The sequence below is a fragment of the Chanodichthys erythropterus genome, chromosome 3 (assembly GCF_024489055.1).
Source record: "Chanodichthys erythropterus isolate Z2021 chromosome 3, ASM2448905v1, whole genome shotgun sequence".
Lineage (NCBI taxonomy): Eukaryota > Metazoa > Chordata > Actinopteri > Cypriniformes > Xenocyprididae > Chanodichthys > Chanodichthys erythropterus.
The window spans coordinates 6,402,754-6,417,939 of record NC_090223.1 but is presented as its reverse complement, the minus strand read 5'-3'; the positions used below and the strand labels follow the sequence as shown (position 1 = coordinate 6,417,939).

Here is a 15,186-nt window from a genome sequence, read left to right as displayed (position 1 = left end):
TATATCAGCTGGTCTACAGATCTTCTCAAAATCTTTGATCCAGAATACACGCTTTATTTCAAAGCAGAGCTGTTATGTCTGCAGAGGCAACAACTGACTGTCCTTGTTTTTCAGCTAGTATTTATACAATGTGATATGAGCCGAGGCAAAGTTATGTGATCATATTTACCTCATTCTTCTAAACTACAGTATAATTTTCCATACTCATGGACACATTCGTTACGATTCAAATGTCTTATGTGTACCGCAAACTTCTTCTTGAAGCACATGAACAGGCCTCATACTCTTCATATGATTATAATTGTAAAGTATAACACATCATATTATGTTATATTATACTCAATTTTACCATAATAAAATCTTCTACATTGGCAGGTGTTAATGTCAAGCCCCGATGACATCATGATGGCAAATTCACTGATCTATATAAATATGAATAAAGATCAGTGGGCAAAATAACATTCTAGAAGAAGTTGATAGATTTGTCCCTAAACTTTTGAAAAAGCCTCAAAAGGGGCGGGGAAGTCACCAAATCTAGTGACAAAATCCATAAATTTACAACACTGCCAAATACCCACACTTGTGGTCTCGGCCACCAGCTGTCAGCTGACAGTATAGGCTACGCAGCTACTCATTCAATAATTCCCCTGCTCATATCATGGTACAGACAACATTATTTATATAATTTAATCATATATATATATATATATATATATATATATATATATATATATATATATATATAAAAACTCCCAATATATGCTTCAATGTGGGATATAAAGTCGTGAGATCTTACTTCTTAGAACATACTTCTCCAAGAGCAGACAAAATATGTTATGAAATGATAAAACATCTCTGAATGAGATTTTAGAGGTTTTTTTTAACAAGATATGAGCCCACAAGGAAGTGTGTAGCCCAGTATTATTTAATATAATGATAAATGACATATGATTGGACAAAGATTGGTACATCTTTATATATGGATGCCTTGTGGAAAGGGGGACAAAATATAGCATATGTGTAGATAGCAGTTAATGAAGTGGAAAAATGGGTAAATAATTGGAGTTTTAGAGTGTCAATAGAGATAAATGAAATAAATATTAAAGTGGGGATTGAAAGAAAGGTATATGGAAAAAACAGAAGGAACAGTGTGATGACCTGGCTCCATTTAGGACACTCAAACATTAATTATTCACTGCATATGATTTTTTTTTTTTATCACTTTCGTTCATTGGGGATTCAAACTCCATCCGGTAGGTGGCGGAAATGCCCCTTAAGTTGGTTTACCAACCGCTAAAAACACAGAAGAAGAAGAAGAAGCGGCGGCGTCGAGTCGTCTGAGGTGAGTCGAGCAGTTTTTCTCATATTTACACGATCATCAAACACACTTTATACAGTTTGATCAAGCGACAGGCTCATTTCTGTGTTGTTTTCATCGAGCACAGTGATACTTGTGCGTCTTTTCTGTCGTCTTCCTGCTGAAATAAACATTTAGTGCAGCATGTGAGGAAAATATGATGAATTAATTCAGACCTGAGCGATTTTGTGTTCGTTTGTGTGATTGTTTCATAGTGATAATAACTGTTACTGAATGTCAAAGTTTGAGATCTGTGAGGAAAATATGATGAATTCATTCAGACCTGAGCGATTTTGTGTTCGTTTGTGTGATTGTTTCATGTTTTATAGTGATAATAACTGTTACTGAATGTCAAAGTTTGAGATCTGTGAGGAAAATATGTTCAATTCATTCAGATCTGAGTGATCATAACACTATCACACACAGTATTGTGTTAAAGGCACAATATGTACAATTTGCAATCAAGGATTTTTTTTTTTTTTTTTTAACTCAAGTAACGTTATTCAAATTTAATCTTGGAATCGAGACAGTCCTAATTGTGATATTGTTGTTGTACCTCTACATTTTGCAACCCTAGCCTCAACAGGCTGAGGTTATTTGTTGGTTACAAATGTACATTTTGTCTGTGTTCATGCTTTCAACTTTTTTTTTTTCTTTTTTCTGGCCATTATTTATATTTTAAGACATTTCATTTGTAACGGACTTAGGAGCTGTGCGTGTAAACTAGAGATGGGCATTTCAAGCAAAAATAATATTCGAAAATCGCACCCCTCCCCCCACACGCACGCATACACAAACACACAGAGAGAGAGAGAGAGAGAGAGACCATTCACGCTTTCAATCTGTATGATATTGATAAACTGTTTAATTCATTGGGGAATATGCTATCTTAACTCAAGCCATATAATGATTGTAATGTGCTAAAACATTAATGTTCGTTAATATAAGAGAAAGTCAAATTTGCATGGCAATTAATAAAGGTTCGAAGCAGAGCGAGCATTTTCAATTAATTCCTACGTTGAGCTTCAGTATTTTAATCGATTCTCATTTTTACGAACTGATATGGATTCGTAAATCCCAAGAATCGATTAGTCTAGTCTGTTTTCAGTTGATGAATGAGCAGAATATGTAGCTCCTCCCATCAAATAAATCGCAATAATCTTTGTTACTTGATATGAAACAAAGTCTCAGATTTCAAATGACGTCCATCTTATTATGAGATTCAAAAAATAAATACAGTTTTGGTGCTGTTTAATGTGGCGTGACGGATCGCTTTAGCGCCTCAGTTAAAGAGAAGCATGTGATCATCCTCTCTTCCGCTTTAATACCAGTTACAGCGAAATAAACATGAACATCTGAAGGTATGTTAAAATATACAGTACAACTTACTGAAATCCGTATCATGTCTCGTGTAATCGCTCAATCAGTGCTTCAAGCTTGGAAAGAGTCAATAAAGCAGCTTCAATGTCACGTGACGTCACATTTACCTCAGAAAAACACATTCAGTGACCATAAACTCATTAGTCAGCTAGAAAAGTGAACTCTAGAAAGATAAATATAGCTATGCACCGTTACATATTCACTATAATTCTTCAATATTTAATGCATGTTTGAATAAATCAGTTATGACAGCCGTGATTTAATTGTTTATATATATAAAAAAAAAAAACGAATGGAATAGAAATATGATTTTGTAATTCTAAACTTTATTTATAATTAAAACATCATTGAGTGTAATTTAAGTGTTTGTATATAAGTTAATTTAACCTTCAATATTATTATAGTAGCACCAGCTGACTCTCATGTGTAGCTTACAGCATTAGTTGAGAGATTTTTCCCTCTAGATCATTTGCCATGTGCTGAAACTGAAATACTACATCCAAAATAATCAATATCAAAATCGTAAATGTATCGAAAGCTTGTGAATAGTAATTGAACCGAATTACTAACTAAAAACTAAAATATAGCTATCATGTGGCATTTCATCTTATAACTTCAAGAAACATGCATAGCCTAGATCAGGGGTAACCAGACTCGGTCCTGGAGGGCCACTGTCCTGCAGAGTTTCACTCCAACCAGCTGGCCAACACCCCTGGCCTAGATTGTAGAAAATGGCACATCATTACTTAGTGGATTCTCCCGATTGAAATGAATCCAAGATTAACACAATCCCACGTGTCGATCATGAGTTATTCCACATGAAAGAAGGGTTTTAAAAATTCCCATCAGGGGGCGCCAATGGATAAACAAAAAAGGCTACCTTTGTTCCAAATGCTGTAACTTTTGATTTCTTTATGAAACACTATGAAATTTGATCCAGATACAGCACAGAGGAACATCACCAAAAAAAATCAGAGTTATTGTATGTCAAATGTAAAATTTCCCTTGAGCAAACTTAAATTTTTTTTGTTTTTATCAGCAGTTTACCAGCACGAGTGTTCAAATTTCAAAAAAATATTTCAAACAATACCAATCTTTTGACTCTCCTTGCTACAGTTTTGGAGTTATAAGTCTTTACTTTTTTGTATCACTCAGAAAAAAACCTCTCTGAAAATACCCTCAAGACTTAAGGGGTTAAAGAGGACGGTGAGAACATGAGTGATCCAGAACCCTGCAGAATGAAACACACTGAAGATACTGAAGAACAAAGAGGTTGGTGTTTATTCTTCATTCATTCATTCATGATGCTGAACAACATTCATGATAGAAAGATTCAAGCACATTTAGATTGGCTGGAGCAGGAAAAATCTTAAAGGCTCCTGTTATCAACAGTTTTATCCCTTAAAACCCGTCTTTGATTATCAAAATGACTTTTTTAGAAGTTTTTTCATTACTTGATTTTCACCACACAGGGTCTTTAACAACTGAAATGGGTGCCAAATCTTTTTGGCTTTCCACAAATGGTCATTAAAGGGAGGTTTGACAATTTCACATTGATTGTCAAACTAAATAATAGAAATAGAGAGGTGAGTGTTAAATTTGAAGGATTTGTTGTGGAATGAGGGGGAAAATATCCTATGCTATAGTGTTAATGTTGGTAAAAGTTTTATTTACCGGTATTTAATATACATTTAAATTGATGTAATTGTTTGCAATTATGAGGTCTTTGGAGTAAGATCAGTTTCTTTTTCATGAGATTACTTTTTGGCTCTACTCTTATTGGCCGGGTTGCATTTCTTCGTGTCATAAACTCTCGGGCGAGGTTTCTAAACTTTACATTTTTAGGGGTGTTATATTCAAATGATGATTGTTTTCAGCTTCCACATTTTTCAATGTCAGGTTGTAACACTTTCCACCTTACAATTACGCTGGGGTGCCAGAGTCAAAATGTATTATGTATTTAAGGATTGACAGTCCAGTCAGAAGGAGAGTGAACAAAGGACACATGTACCTTAATAATTGTCACCTAACATGTATCCATAATCTTTTAAGAGTAAACAAAAGAAGAAAACCCAAACTTTTCACTCAGAAATACAAATTTTCAGTGTATCCACAATGACAATTCTATCACACCACATATCACCATTCATCAGCAATAAACGCAAGCATAAACAACATCATCAACAGCAAAACTTGTTCGTCTCAAATCCCTTCAGCACAGATTAAATAGCCTGGATTTTAAATTATCCATTGCTCTTTTCAGCATGTCTAACGCATACGCCATTGTGCAGTATTACCAGACCAGACCAACATAGACGGCATCTTTGTTGTGGCAGCTTTCGGACAATAATTTGTGTCCTTTTTAAACTGTGCCATTTACCAGAACATTAACACAAATCCACTTCAAAACCAATTTAATTTGTGCTTATTAAAAACAAGAAAGTGCACTGACACACGGTCATTCGTACGATGGGATTGGCGCCATACTAATGCTAACATTTAAGTGTAAAAACTTCAAGGCACTTTCAACAACCATGAATAACCCCAAACGCGTGATTCTTTCTTTTTTCTTTCTTTTCAGAGCTGATAAAAGTGAAGGAGGAGAGTGAAGAACTGAGTGAAGTGGAGGAGGAACATCATGTCAAACCTGTAGAAAAACCTTTGAGTCGCTCAAAGACTAAAAAGACATTTTTAAAGAAACAAAGAGCCAAGCAAAATTTCACCTGTACTCAGTGTGAAAAGAGTTTATCAACAAAGCAAAGTCTTGAGATTCACATGAGAATCCACACCGGAGAGAAGCCGTTCACATGTGACCAGTGTGAGAAGAGTTTCACAATAAAGCAAAGTCTTGAGTATCACATGAGGATCCACACCGGAGAGAAGCCGTTCACCTGCACTCAGTGTGGGAAGAGTTTCCCATACAAACGTAGTCTTGAGCGTCACATGAGAGTTCATACTGGAGAGAAGCCATTCAAATGTGATCAATGTGAGAAGAGTTTTGCACGAAAAACAAATCTTGATCAACACTTGAGGATCCACACTGGAGAGAAGCCATACACATGTGTTCAATGTGGGAAGAGTTTCGCACTGTCAGGACACCTTAAAGAACACATGAGAGTTCACACTAGAGAGAAGCTGCACGTATGTGATCAGTGTGGAAAGAGTTTCATAAGAAAACATCATCTTAAGTGTCACTTGAGAGTTCACACCGGAGAGAGACCATTCACATGTGATCAGTGTGGGAAGAGCTTTTCTCAATCATCACAGCTTCTGAACCACAATAGAGTTCATACTGGAGAGAAGCCTTTCTCATGTGATCCGTGTGGGAAGAGCTTCACCCGATCTGAACAGCTTAAAGGACACAATAGAGTTCACACCGGAGAGAGACCGTTCACATGTGGTCAATGCAACAAAACATTTCCTCTGGCATCCACCCTAAAGAAACACATGAAAGTTCATACGGACGAGAAGCCACATTCATGTTTTGTGTGTGGAAAGAGATTTTTAATGCTGTTTAATTTACGTGCACATCAGAAAATTCATACTGGGATAAGAGATCAAGTGTGCTTTGAGTGTGGGAAGACTTTTACTGCAGCAAACGATTTAAAACGGCACAAGAGGATCCACACTGGAGAAAAACCTTACAAGTGTTCGCAGTGTGGCAAGAGATTCGGTAGATCAGGACATCTGAAAACACATGAGAAGATCCACAGCAGAGAGAAGCCGTGCAGAAGGAGTTTTGCATTTAAAAGCTAACTCAAGCCAGGGCTTGAGATTTACGCTTGTCCAGGACAAGTTTTTTTTTTCTTTTGTTTTGTTTTTTAAAGGGGAAAATTAAAGAGAATTGTACTTCCCCAACCGGATAAGTAGCTTGATTAAAATGTCAGTAACAAAAAATAACTAGGCAATCACCAAAATGAGAGAATGGTTTGGATTTTAATACATTTAGTGTAAGTGGTGATTGATGGTGGTTTAAGACTGATGCCAACATGGCTGAACCACATTCTTATGGGAATCAATCAACATCTGCACACTTTCTTAAAGAAGTTCACATCCAAGACAACCCACCCCACTGTGTGGAGACAGAAGAGTCCCTCCTCACTATTGATTGCCCACATCTGTTTCCTTACTCACTTTCTCTATCCCTCCTCCTCATCTCCTGAACTAAAGATGCTCAAAACTCACCTAACAAGGTGAACAAGAGCATGAAAGTTCATGTTTGGTATCATTCCGGAGGTCCATGCACTCATGCGCTTTTTTAAACGGGTTAATAGTTTAGGTGTCCTCATTCGCACCACATACAAGTATATAAAGTATAAAAGGAGTTCTTTTTTGTACCTAAACTGACCACATTTCATGTCAAATCATACTCATTGCAGGCCTTGCATGATGATCAGTGAACCTCTGCAAAAAAAGAGGTTAAAGTAGCACTGAAATCAAAATCAAGAAAGTGTTATAATGTTGATTGTGAGTTGGCATTGCACCAAGAATGACTGACTTCACTGCGTACATATTGAAATAATGTGGACATGTTCGGTTCTATTGGAAAATAAATTCTCTCCAAACTGGACTCATTTTCTCTGCCTGGAATGCATTTCTTCTGTCGGGAACTGGTTGTCGGCCTGCTACAAGCCCTCTAACCCCTCTATCCTCCATCTGTTGGACTGACTGAGGTGAGTTAGCACTCCTCTTACCAGTCATCCATATTCGCTTACTGACTGGTTGGGGAGCCTACTTTTCTGTAAGCTTTAGGTGCTGTGATTGTTGTGGTTTTGGCTAACGTAGTTTTGCAGAACTAGTTTTCTCATGGCTATTGCTAAAAATGTGCCAACTTTTTTTCACTCATCCCACTTTTGGTTCTCCTTATTGTTGGAGTAACTTCCAACATGGAAACTGCGTATCTGCCATATGAACTCAAGGCGCCTAACGGGCACCTGCGCCGTGGCGTTGTGGTGTACGACACTGTTGTTCACTTGGCATCATCCGACGCCCGCACTTTGTGCATCCTGCAGGATTTTCAATGTGTATCAGTCTACAAATACTGGTATTCCGTGTATCTGGTCAAAAAAACAAAACTACGAATAAACCGACCGATCTACAGAGCGACTGTCGTTCACTGCGATCGCTTGTTTATATAAACAGGACAAACTACAATTACAACACAACTGGAAATAAAGGTGTATTACAAAATCACTTTGATCTCAACTGCTGCTCCATCTCAGATAACGGTCCTTATCTAAATGAACTAACTATGGACAACAACCTGGATATGCTATTTCTTACTGAAACCTGGCAAACACCGAATTATTTCATACATCTCTGATATCAATACTTGCCTAAACCACGTTTACATGGGAAAGGGGCGGTCTTGCCGTCATCTACCAGAACTCTTTATCCATCACTCTGTTGGATTTCCATATTCCCAAGTCCTTTGAGTACATGGTTCTGAAAATTGGCTCAAGCTGTCCTCTTATAATTATCCTTATTTATAGGCCACCCAAGCAGCAAACTGATCGGAACTTTGTGAACTATTAACTTTAGCTTGTGCTGCATCGTCCCAGGTCATCTTACTTGGTGACTGTCTGCTCTAACTCAATTAAAGACTGTCCTGGACTGCTGTAATCTTACCTAGAATGTTAATTTCCCAATTCTCACTCATGGCCATACACTTGACTTAGTTTGTACATCTGGTGTGAATAACATCAGTAGTCATGCTATTCCTATCTCTGATCACGAGCTTATCACATCCTACTAAAGGTGCTATTCATACTACCATTTCTTATCGTAAAATCAATGATACCAATGTAAATACTTTTGCTGCTTCAGTTACTTCCTCTGCCCTTTCTGATGTCTCCAATTTCACCTGTCCATCTGTCATATCTGACCTATATCATTCTGCCATTTCTTTATGGTTTAGATGAGCATGCTCCAATTAGGACCATCTGTTCCTTTGTCCCACACCTCCCCTGGTATAATGCTGAGCTTCGTGTTATGAAGGCAAAAGGCAGACCGCTTGAACACCTCTTTAGGAAAACTGGCTTGACTGTCCATTTTCAAATGTTCTCAGAACATATTAGGCATTATAAAACTGCCTTGAATACAGCACACTCTTCCTATTTTTCAGACATCATCAGTAAAGCTAACAATAGGCCAAAAACACTGTTTACCATGGTCAACAAATTAGTCCAGCCACCTATCCATAGTCCCAGTCAATATGAATGTGATGATTTGTGTGGCTCTTTCTTGCGCCACTTTCAAAATAAATTGGACGCTCTATGTGGGTCTCTTGGCACTGAACCAACCTCTTCTACTTGTGAGCAAGCTCATTCTATTCAACTATTTCATAATTTTACCTTGACTAATCCTGCCTTAATTGCTGAAATAATACAGAACTCTAATTCCTCCTCATGCCAGTTAGATCCTGCGCCCACATTCCTTCTGAAACACTTCTGTCATTTCTGCTTCTATCTCACACTTAGTAAATATGTCCTTTATCTCTGCCACTGTTCCAATTTCACTGAAAACTGCTGCTGTTCTTAAAAAAAACAAACCCGGACCCTGCAGATTTCACCAACTATCATCCAATCTCCAATTTACCCTTTATTTCAGAAATTATGGAAAAAGTTGTTGCCAATCAGCTACAGTCTTTTCTAGCTATCAGCGATCAGTTCGATGCATTTCAGTCTGGTTTCCACTCTCAACACAGCACTGAAACTGCTCTAGTTAAGGTTGTCAATGATTACTTTCTGACCTGTCTGTCACAAGCTATTACTTTCCTGCCTTTTCAGAGACCAGTGTCTCAGGTGCTGCACTATCCTGCTTCTCCTCCTATCTCACTGATAGACAGTACTACATCTCCATGCATAATCATAAATCTCCCACCACTTTACTCAGTCAGGGTGTTCCCCAGGGCTCTGTTCTCGGACCATTACTGTTTATTACTTGCTTTTTGGACATGATATTCAGATATACTGCTTGCCGACCAGATCCTATTCACCAGACCACATCACTGTCTACCTGTGTTACTGAGCTAAAGGCCTGGCTAAATCCCAATTTCCTAATTTTGAATTTGAGCAAAACGGAAATTTTAATTACTGGCCCCCATCACTAAGAAAAAATATAGTGAATGTCCCCATTTTCAACCTTGATACTGCATTAATTTTCCCATCAGCTACTGTCAGAAATTTAGGCGTTACTCTTGATCCTTCACTGACTTGATGGAACATTAACATCAGTAAATTTTCCAAAGCTGCATTTTTCCAGCTTCGCTGTTTAGCCCAACTTCGTTCATATGTTTCCCCAAAAGATGCTGAATCATTAATGCAAGCTTTTATTACATCACGCCTCAACTACTGTAGTGCTCTCTTTGCCGGATTACCATTGCTTCTTTCTCATTTACAATACTTTCAAAATTCTGCTGCAAGAATGTTAACCCACACTAATCAATCTGCTCATATTACCTCTATCTTATTTAAACTCCAATGGCTCCCTGTACTATCTCACATTACCTTCTGCTTACCTTTAAATCACTCAAAGGCCTTCTTCCTCCTTATCTCTGTCATCTACTGTCTCCTTACATTTCGCCTCGATCACTTCAATCTTCAGGGGGTGAACTTCTTATTGCAGGTCATCGTATTCTCGCAGGTCATTTTCCATCATTGCACCTAAACTATGGAATTCTGTATCACTGGCACTAAGGACAAGAAACTCTCTGTATTTAAATCACAACTCAAAGCCTACATATTTACCCAATACTGTCAGTCATAACATGTTCTTTAGACACTATCCTCATCTGGACACTACCAGCTGTAATTCTCTCTCGAGTATTTTTGTTCTGTGTATTTATGTTGCATTTACTATTCTTTGTCACTTATTGTCACAATCCTTGTTCTGTTGTTACTTATACTATGTTATGTATCTCTGTTTTCTGTTTTAAATTGTACCATTATATGCAACTTCATTCATTTCTATCCCCGGACTGGGCAAATGTCTACTGTCCACTTAACTGATTCATTGATTGTGATACGACTGTTTTTGTTCATGTGAATCGACTGTCTATTATGTTACTGTTTTTGTAAAGCGTCCTTGAACTTGGGAAAGGCGCTATATAAATTAAACATTATTATTACTGATTTCCAATATTAAAGAGTTGCTTGTCTTTTCTGGTCTTTGCACGTGCATATAGCGCTCATGACACAATAAAGAGATGTTGCACTAATGGAGACACAGAGTGTGTCTTAAATATTGTTTTTGGGATGCAGAAACATGCTTTTGTTCAATGACAGTATTGATGATAAGAACAAAAAATGCAAATGCTGAGGTGGATTTTTCCTGTGAATCCTCTATGGAAATATATTTTCAGACTCTTCAGCACATTCAAATAAGCATGTTTCTACAGTATTACGGAAACAGTGACCAACAGAATAGATGTGGATCCATTTTTAGCACAAATGTGACCTGCTGATTGAGGGATGAGAGCAGATATAATGATCACATTGTTTAAAGCTGCAGACAGAAACATCAGACAAAACACCCAAAAGTGAGAACAACTCGCATCTTCATTCTTCAAGCAGACTTTGAGATCTTAATACGAGATCTTTGAGATCTTGTACGGTGCAAATTCTCGCTTGAATTTTTCAGAAATGGAACAAACTCTATATTTCATCCTTCTCATCGGTGAGTGTTTGTCATTTTATTAATGGCTTATCTAGTGAGTGTGTTAGATAAGAGAGACAAACGTGCAGAACGGACTGGAGTTGAGAAACACTGGTTTATACTTTCATCAGGTTTGATGCTATTATGAAAAGCAACCTTCTACAATGCAAGTAAATTACTCACATATGTGACTCAATTATCATGCTATCGTTATCATTCTGCCATAATAAATTGTTAGATTTCTCTCTTAGATACTAAGTGTAAGTTTAGCACAGATGTATTTTTGCTCGCCATGACTGGAACCCTCACGATTGTCACAAAAGATTTCTATTTTGAATAAATATTGTATGAAAAATTGTTTTTAACTTTTATTCATTACTGTATTTTATCAATGTGTCAAATACACTGCACATCTACTGAGGTGAACTGGAATAGTGACGGAGAGCGAAACTCTTAACCAACACTTTTTTATCAATTTAACACATCCCTGATGAACAAAAGTAATATATTTAGAATAATTAAGAAAAATGTCTGACCTCGAACTTTTGAAAGGTAGTGTATATTGTTAGAAAATGTTTCTATTTTGAATAAAGCTGTTAATTTTTAAAAAAGAAAGAAAATGTTAATTCATCACAGAATCCTGAAAAAGTATGGCAGGTTACAAAAAATATTAAGCAGCACAACTGTTTCCGACATTGATAATAAATAATCATATTAGAATGATTTCTGAAGGATCATGTGACATTCATGAAAATTCATCTTTGGTCACATGGAATAAATTATATTTGAACATATATTCACATACATTAAAAGAAAGGAGTTGTTGGATTTATTAAAAAAAAAAAAAAAAAAAAAAACTATATTGAGTAATTTGAACAAATAATTTAGTTGAATGAACAAAAGAAAGTAAAGCTGCCAAAATGTCTTTGAGTAAATGCAAATAATTTGAATTTGTAAGTTACATAATATTTATATGTGCAGTTTACTTAGTAATGTTGTGTTTATTATGTAAGGTGAACACATTTATTGACTTAATTTACCTTATTAAACTCTTCAAAATGCACTCAAAATATAACTCATTGAACAAACTCGATTGAATTGAGAGCAGAAATAACATCCTATAAACATGCGTATATGAGGCGCACAGCCTAAACACAGGCAACACTCCTGTGCATAATGGTAACCACAATTAAAAAAACATTACAGAAACTCATATAAATGTCCAACATATCTGAACATTAAACACTAACATAAACTAACAACATCTTTCCCTTTACGGAAAAACATAAAATAACACTTTAATCCCTAAATTTACTCTCCTAATGCAGTCCCTTGCAAAGCATGTGGGATCTACGGATCCACTGCCTACTTAGTTATGTAAAAACTATTTAGTTACTTAGTAATGTAAACTATTATTATTATTATTATTAAATTTTATTTATATATAAGCATTAACTCATAGCCTCTCTTTCACAGGTCTCTGCTCCGTATCTGAATGTGTTCAGCGTCAGTATCACTTTATAAACGTGACGAAGAACTGGACTGAAGCTCAGAGATACTGCAGAGAGAGTTACACAGATCTGGCCACCGTTGACGACATGAACGACATAAACGAGCTGAAGAAGAGTGTGAATGTTGGAGGAGTTCAGTACGTCTGGATTGGGCTGCAGAAGACGGGTGTTGATAAATGGCAGTGGTCTTCAGGTGATCCTGTGCGCTATCAGAACTGGAGATCTGGACAACCTGAAGGCAGAGATGATTGTGGAATGATGGTGAATGGAAAATGGGAGGATTTGCCTTGTAGTGATGAACGTCATTTCATCTGCAACAACAGTGAGTTCAGCTATTTAATAATTACAATCACCACTCATTTATAAATGTCCTATATAGGCTATCAAATATAATGGCTCCCAAATGCTTTTTCTGATCCCACCTACTGAGTGGCAAAAAGACTGAGCTGCAGCATTGGTTTTTAGCGTGAATGCTGTGAAAAAACACACAAAACACATCCAAAATGGGAAAGAGCTTTGAGATTGAGCATGTTCTCTATATAAAGCACTTTAAAATGATTACAATGTTCACAAATGTTGTATCTTTAAAGTAATCCTATATATATATATATATATATATATATATATATATATATATATATATATATATATATATATATATATATATATATTGTGCATATTCAATATATCATCAGCTGTACAAAAAGTCTTTGAATGATGTGTTTGTGAAGTTTCCAGCACTGCTCCTGTTCACATTTACACTATAAAGAATAATGAGAATAATGAATGACCTGGTTCATGAATCTGTTTCCATTTGTTTGTCTTAAAGCGAACACAGGACCTGTCTTCATCAATCAGGAGAAGAACTGGAGAGAAGCTCAGAGATACTGCAGACAGAATCACACTGATCTGGTCAGTGTGAGGAACCAGAATGAGAATCAACAGGTGGCAAACATCATTGGTTCTCATAGATGGACCTGGATCGGTCTGTCCAGAGTCAGAGACTTATGGAGGTGGTCAGATCAGAGTAACTCCTCATTCAGATACTGGAATACTGGTGAACCCGATTTGAATGTAGCTGGTGAAAACTGTACAGTGGTTGAAGCGAACGCTCAGGGACAATGGTCAGACGTCTCCTGCAACCAGATATTTCCTTTTGTGTGTTATGAAGGTGAGCAGATCCTCACAAACACACACAATCCATCCATCACCTCCAGATATCTACATGTCTGACATGTTCTGCGTGTTGTTTTTGATCAGTCTCTCTCTTGTGGTTTGTTTTGTGTCCAGATAAACTGATCGTGATCGACCAGAATCTGACGTGGTCTGAAGCTCTGAGATACTGCAGACAGAATCACGTGGATCTGGTCTCGGTTCAGTCGGAGGAGATGCAGCGTCGTGTGATGAATGTGGTCAGACGGGCGTCTACTGCGGCGGTGTGGTTGGGTTTGCGTCACTCCTGCACCGTGGGCCTCTGGTTCTGGGTGAGCGGACAGACCGTGTGCTATCAGAACTGGGCGATTGATGATTCAGAGAACTGTGATTCTGCAGTGAGATCTGGAGCAGTTCAGTCTGGAGGAGATCAGCGCTGGATCAGCCGTCCTGAGAACAACCGACTCAACTTCATCTGCAGCAGATATTAAGAGCGAATCCATAGATACAAGTTTCATCTAAGATCGTGTTCACTTTCCACTGCATATTTTCAATTCAACATTTGTAATTGGTTCGTAAATTAGGTTTTTATTCAAAGTTTTTGTTTAATTTACACCATTCTGGCCAGAAGGAGTCATTACCGTTTGGTGAATCATTTTGGTTCAGTTGATTCAGAAAGCTTTGCTTCTCCCATCACTATCCAAAGGGTTAAAAATACTTCTGTTCAGCTGTTTACTTCAAATGTTTTCTTCAGTAAACTGTTAAATTGTCTCAGTTGTTCTTTTGAGGGTCTGTTTTCCTCCAGATGAATGAATTTCAGTGATTCCTGTGAGTCTTTTGCTGCATTTCAAGAGCCTCTCGGCCAAAATCGCTGTTAACACGCTTTACTTTTACAAACTCTTTCAACATGTTATTAACTGTTAAACGACTAATTTTCTGAGGGTTAAAAGGTTTTATCATGACATAATTAATGTAACTGAAGAATGTTGTATTTTAAGGACCTCTGTGTGCTTTTGTGCTGTTCACTCTGTTATATTAGGTTTGATGTAATAAACATGTCTTTAAATTAGAAATATCACGTGTGACGAATGGATTCTTTCAGAGAAACTGGTGTGTTGTGCTTCTGTGAAG

At 37.1% G+C, this 15,186-nt stretch overlaps 2 protein-coding genes across 2 annotated transcripts; both read left to right on the top strand.

Annotated features, from left to right (window-relative positions):
• The first annotated feature begins 1,313 nt into the window (after nt 1–1,313).
• Nucleotides 1,314–10,816, top strand: LOC137016975 (gastrula zinc finger protein XlCGF57.1-like). The gene is made up of 3 exons (XM_067380836.1): nt 1,314–1,342; nt 3,893–4,009; nt 5,319–10,816. The coding sequence occupies exons 2-3, from the start codon at nt 3,952–3,954 to the stop codon at nt 6,491–6,493; spliced, it is 1,233 nt and encodes a 410-aa protein (XP_067236937.1). The 5' UTR covers nt 1,314–1,342; nt 3,893–3,951; the 3' UTR covers nt 6,494–10,816.
• A 492-nt stretch (nt 10,817–11,308) lies between these two features.
• Nucleotides 11,309–14,629, top strand: LOC137016977 (C-type mannose receptor 2-like). The gene is made up of 4 exons (XM_067380838.1): nt 11,309–11,413; nt 12,869–13,225; nt 13,733–14,074; nt 14,194–14,629. The coding sequence occupies exons 1-4, from the start codon at nt 11,380–11,382 to the stop codon at nt 14,544–14,546; spliced, it is 1,086 nt and encodes a 361-aa protein (XP_067236939.1). The 5' UTR covers nt 11,309–11,379; the 3' UTR covers nt 14,547–14,629.
• Nucleotides 14,630–15,186: the final 557 nt, after the last annotated feature.